Source organism: Halyomorpha halys, unplaced genomic scaffold, assembly GCF_000696795.3.
Source record: "Halyomorpha halys isolate HHAL.00 unplaced genomic scaffold, Hhal_1.1 Scaffold342.1, whole genome shotgun sequence".
In the NCBI taxonomy this organism is placed as follows: domain Eukaryota; kingdom Metazoa; phylum Arthropoda; class Insecta; order Hemiptera; family Pentatomidae; genus Halyomorpha; species Halyomorpha halys.
This window is the reverse complement of record NW_027105151.1, coordinates 98,796-104,888: the sequence shown is the minus strand read 5'-3', so window position 1 is coordinate 104,888 and position 6,093 is coordinate 98,796. Positions and strand designations below refer to the sequence as shown.

Genomic DNA, 6,093 nt, shown 5'->3' with positions numbered 1-6,093 from the left:
ATATAAAACATAACGAAAACAGAAAGAGAAATATTTGCATGTATAAAAAAATCCGACATTTCATATGCACCAATCTAATATTTGAGTTATCAAATATGTCGACTTACCAAGCTTGGAGTAATAGAATTGTTATAGTAATTTTATTGAATTACATTTTATACCTAAGTTCTTATATCATAATAAACTGATTTATACTATAGTTCCTATGGTAACTTCACGATGTTGCAGGTATGGCAATGTCGGTGCAGTACACAATACTCCCGATGTACATCGCAGAGATCTCCGGTCCTTCAAGAAGAGGAGCACTGTCCTCAGTCTTCCAGGGAATGTGGTACCTCGGTGTACTCTACCAGTACGTCATTGGAGCTTTCTTCGGGTACACAGGTCTCACCTGGTTCTCGATAGGCCCACCTTTGGTAAGAGGAACGCTAATATTTTACCATAAAATAATGATAATGCTAAGATAGCTTTAATATCCTTAGTCACACTTACTTAATAAAGTTGAGAAAATAAAAATAAAATTGTATGAAGCGAAAGGAAGATAAGAAAACATAAGTTTACACAGAGACAGTTAGTGTGAAGGGAAAGAAACAAAATGAGAAACTTTTTGGAAATATCAATATAAGAAACATTTCTTAAACGTTTTAGTATAATTTCATTAAGTAAAATTTGTACATAAGCTCTTAGAGTATATCCTAGATAGTTTAGACGGCTTCTTTAAATGTAATTTAACAGTTGCAGCGTAAAATGAGGTGAGATTGTGCCAAGTATGGCGATAAATTGACTGGCACGGAATTCAGAAAATATCAAATCGACAAGAGTTATGACACTCTTCTAATAAATGTGTATTCTTATCTAGACGTTTACAATTTTTTTTAGCAATTCACTGTTTTAACAACTGGTTGTGAAAAGTTTTGATAATCGAGACATGAAGGATTAATTTTGCGAATTGCTAAGTAATATATTTATATTCATCTAATACATGTCAGATTAACATGAAATAATTAAAATAAACTCACATCATGCAGCAAGATTGTGCAACCCCTTTAACTTTATTTAATTTCAGTGGTGAGCAGGTTATGTGAAGTGCGGATTTGTTTTTTATGCTTTCACAAAAAAATAAAAATAATAATAGTAACATAAAAACTAAAAACAGAAACGTTTTCGTTTTTAATTTAAAATTTAAATAAAAAAAAACCTTATAATACCTGTTTATTTTTGGGAAGAATTTTTTTCATAAAACAATACTTGGAAGTGTTCTTATGTACTAGCTTAGCTGCAGCTGAATCGATGGTAGTACCGATAAAAAATCATTTTTATTATCTTTATTGAAATTGACAACTGTATACTATATAATACATTTAGCAAATATGATCTTAGTTAAAATGAAGTGTTACAGGCGTGTAGAGCAACTACCCATTGGTAGCACTCTAATGACATTTTACATTAGCTGGCTCGTGGCCATCTTCTTTTCAGGCGCCTCGGAGGATTGTCAGGAATGGAAGATTAGAAACTAGGGGGTTTGACTGGTTAGAGAGTTTATAATGGAAGGAGTGATATCTGGTTCGGGCTAGATCGGTTACATAGGGAGCATTAAGGTCTTTATGTATTTTATTTGTGACAAAGTAAGGAGTATTGAGGATTTTACGAAGGATTTTGGGTTGTAAGGATTGAATACGAGAGGAATTCGAAGGTTTAGTGGAGCCCCAAAGCTCAACTCCGTATGTCCAGATTGGCCTTATTACTGTCATGTAGATCAGTCTTATGTAATGTGTTAGAAGTTGAGACCGTTTGGCTAGTGAGTGCTGTAATAGTCGAAATCGACGTGCAGTTTCATGATAAAAGTAAAAAAAAAAGTTCTAGTTGTACCTTAATCAGTGGGACGAGATTGTGCCATAATGAATCACTCCTACCAAACCCAATCAGTTACAATTTTTTTCCGCTTTGAAATAGAAAGATGAAATGTGTACCAATCCATCTGAAAATGTTGAAATATATATATGGAATGCTGCAAAATGTAGGATAACATTGCCTCATTTTACGGCACCCTAATTATGATTTAATGTAATTCAATTTACACCGTTAGGAGGGTCAACTTCTAAGGTCACCAAGCTATAAATTAAACTAATAGTAGCAAAATATAAATGGGAAATATTAATCTATAATTTCTTGTATACCATTATTACTTCAATTTCTGACAGAAATATTTTGAACCAGGTGTTCATGGCACTGTTCGCCTGGTGCCCCGAATCGCCATACTACTTGCTCATGAGAGGACGACGTCAAGACGCTGCGAAAGTCATGGCCTGGCTGCGAGGCCTCAGTGAGGATGCAGCCGAGCCTGAACTGAAAGCCATCGATGACTCCATTCTTGAAGAGCGAAAGCAGAAAAGTAACTATAACCTTACAATAAATAAAAAGTTGTAAATCAGTAAATTGAGTAGTGAACTTGCTTCCATGACTATATAGTACAAGAGCCCAAGAGGATAAAAAAAGGCAGTTATCTCACTCCAATTACTTCAATGAGAACTATGTATAATTAATAGTCAAAATTGATGAGTCTGCCAAGTATAGGTAGAAGGAATAAAAAATGGCGACTGTTTCAAAGCGATAAAAAAAAACTAATTTTTCATTTCGAGCTCTATATCTTAAAAAGTAGGAACAACACAAGAAAACCTAAGAGAACCTTATTTAAAGAAGAATAAATTTGCTAAAATATGAGCCCTAATAGAGTTATTTACGTTGAATAGTTTTCGAGATATAGCTTTTTAAAAAGCAACATTTCATAAAAATGTTGTACGGGACGTACTGAAAGATAAGTAGTTAGTGAATTTATTTTGAAAAATTTATATATCAAAAATTTTAATTTTGTGGGACCCCCACGTCCCAGGCCGGATTCGAACAGGCGCCGCCCGCAGATTTCAGAACGATAGACCATTTGAGCTACGGATGGTCCAACTTTTTGTTTTTGATCAATGATGTTCACACACACACACACACACACATATACAGACCATTTTGCGAGACTTGAGTTTTATACTAGTATTTCCGTCAAAATATTTCACGATTGCAATATTTTCCTTTACTGTATTTTCCATTTATAGGTAAGTGAAAGTAAAATATGAGGCCCACTAATGAAGCACTATCATAAAAAGGGTCCTCTTGTAAACTTTATTACTGTTTTGTTATTATATTATAGCTAATTTTACTCAAATAAGAATAAAATATAATAATTAAAAAATTTAACTCACTTCAACTGGTTGAAACTTTGGTTTGGTTTCAGGTAACTGGAAAGACCTCGTCAGTACAAAATCAGGACGAAAGGCGTTGCTCATTGTTTTGGTAGTGTCCACGACCGAGATCATGTCTGGACTGACCACTGTCCTCAGCTACATCTCGGAGACGATCGCCGAGACCTCCGGCTCCCAGGACGAAGCAGAAGGAGTTACCATCTTCCTTGGAGTATCCTTGGTCCTGGGCACTGTGCTGTCTGCCTGCCTCTCGGACCGGGTCGGGCGGAGGGTCCTACTCCTCATATCTTCCTTTGCGACTACTCTTTGTTTGGCCGCGAGTGCGTGCTACTTCTTCCTCAAGGAGATGACTTCGACGGATGTCTCCGTGCTCGGTTGGTTCCCATATTTCACCATCATACTCTTCACCAACTTCGTTTCTTTCGGCGTTGGAGCGCTCATACCGACCCTCCAGAGTGAAATGTTTTGCAACACCACCCGAGGTATAGCATGTGGTATCAATACCCTCCACATAACAATACTGTCTTTCATCTGTCTCAAGATGTACCAAGTCATCGGCGACAACTTCGGTCTTTACGTTAATTACAGCGTCTTCACCGCGTTCACAGCTTTTGGGACAGTCTGCATCTTTTTGTACCTGCCTGAGACCAAAGGGAAGACTTTTGCGGAGATACAGAAAATGCTTCAAATGGACTGATTCCAACGAGAGCTTCAGGAATCTGCAGTTCTAAAAATGTGATGCCCCAGTACGATATACCATTAAGTACGACAATGAATGCGCGCAAACTGGAACTAAGGAGTTATTTCTCTCAATACTAGTCATCGCCTAGGGCCGTTTGTTAAGTCTGGAACTAAGACTGTTTATATTCTCGACTTTAACGACTGTTAAGGACCTGATCTAGTGGTGGATTGTACGTTTATTGTTATGGATGTATATAAATCCATTATAGATAGGATCTGATTTCCTTTTTTTTTTAATTTATTAAAATTGTAAAGATTATTTATCTATAGGCTCAAAGAATTATAACAAGATATATTTTCCCGACAACTTAAAAACCGATATATCGAAAATGAAGAGAGACAGCCGAAGATAGAAACAGAGGGATTGGCTGTTTGCTAACTGCATCACGTACGATGATTGGTTGCTCCGGTGTGACGTACACTGCCGAAATCCCCTGCAAATGGCCACATATATATTCCGATACCGTTTGCGATTGCCGATCGAGGAGCGGTGATAGGCTCATTTGTCCCGTAGGCGGGTCTAACTGAAATCTCCCGGTCAGGAAACCGAAAACCCCCTCCCTCAATCATTATCACTTTCTCGTAACAAATCTTTCAACACAAATCCTCGACGCCTAGCAAAACTGGATGAAGAGTTTCAAATTAGTGTTAATGTACATTTCAGAAGTAGAATTAGAATTCCACAAATTTGTATACATTTTAAATTTGCAATATTCAATTGAAATCTATTGTATGATATCTGGTTCACTAGATCAATATTATAGTGATGTGCAAATATTAAATATTCATATCTTAAAATCAATTGTTATATGTAATACAAAAAATATTATGTATGTATTATATCAATAATAATAACTAATTTAATTAGCTCAAATGTCCATAATTTAAGTATATTCACAAATATATATATTCATATTTCATAAAAATAAGTTCATTTTCAATTTTTTAAAGTTTTTATTAATTAACAGTTATTGCACAAGATTATCTCGAGATAAAAGAATTTCTTCAAAAAATAGGTTACATAATTGGTTATTTATTACCTGTAACCAAAAATGTTAATTAGATAAAACAAATATTAAAAATTTTCAAATTTTTCGAAATGCAACGCCTCATTAAAAAATGCAATACAGCAACAGAGCAAGCTCTATCAAACTACCTTTCATCCATTTTCTAACAAAATTTAATTTACACTGAGTTTGTAAATTATTTTTGACAAAAATCAGTACAAATTATAAATATTTTGCCACCATATAGCTTTTTGGCAATGATTTGAAGTTTTTTGTTCACAAAAAAATGAATTTACGGATCAATGAGTTTTTTTCTGAGAAAATTATAAATAAAAGAGTAACATTTAAATTTAGAGTTCCTCTCTCTGAGGGTATTCAAATTAGAAAAATAAAATAAAATAATGAATTATTTTAAATTTCTATTGCCGACTTTATTTTCTCATTTTATTATTTTTGGTTAGAAATGATAACCAGCATTATTTTTTTGTAAGAAATATATCCTAAAAGTAACGTACATAACCTCAACAAAGATTACAAGCCCACATCAACTGTGTTTCTGCCAAGAAATTTTACAAAAAATAAATGACATTCACAAAAATATTCATAATTTTTTTGTCACAGTGATCATTATTCATGGTTAAATCCTATGTTTTGTATGTACATAAATAGATATTTAATATTGTAAGCAAATATGACTTGTAAATATTGTATATTTAAAATATTAGTCATAGATTGTTGTATGTAAACGTCAAACGGACAAGCTTTAATTATAATTTGTCAAAAATTAGATTATAATCCTAATGTTTTTTTTTCTTTTTTGAAAATTGTTAATAAATAAATTGTAAATTATTTGTATAATATTTATTTCATTATATAATACTGAACATATACTGCAGGTATTGTGAAGATTTTTTTTTTTTAGTTTCTAAAATAATTTAATTTAAAAAAATTTGACTTATACAGTAAGACAAGTTATCAATAGATTCATCATTGAAATGGAATTTGCTTTTTTAAAATTAAATTTGAAAGAAAAGCGCTACATCATGATTATATTTATTTAAATAATATTTTGCTTTTGATCGAGTCTGGCACCC

The 6,093-nt window shown here is 33.3% G+C and overlaps 1 protein-coding gene across 1 annotated transcript; it reads left to right on the top strand.

Moving 5' to 3' along the window:
* Positions 1 to 228: 228 nt before the first annotated feature.
* Positions 229 to 5,808, top strand: LOC106681463 (facilitated trehalose transporter Tret1; the record flags this gene model as incomplete). Its single annotated transcript, XM_014421787.3, is given in 3 exon segments — positions 229 to 416; positions 2,218 to 2,392; positions 3,284 to 5,808. Coding segments are annotated over 3 exon segments (1,028 nt in total), but the record flags the coding sequence as incomplete, so codon positions are not given.
* Between the last annotated feature and the right edge of the window lie 285 nt (positions 5,809 to 6,093).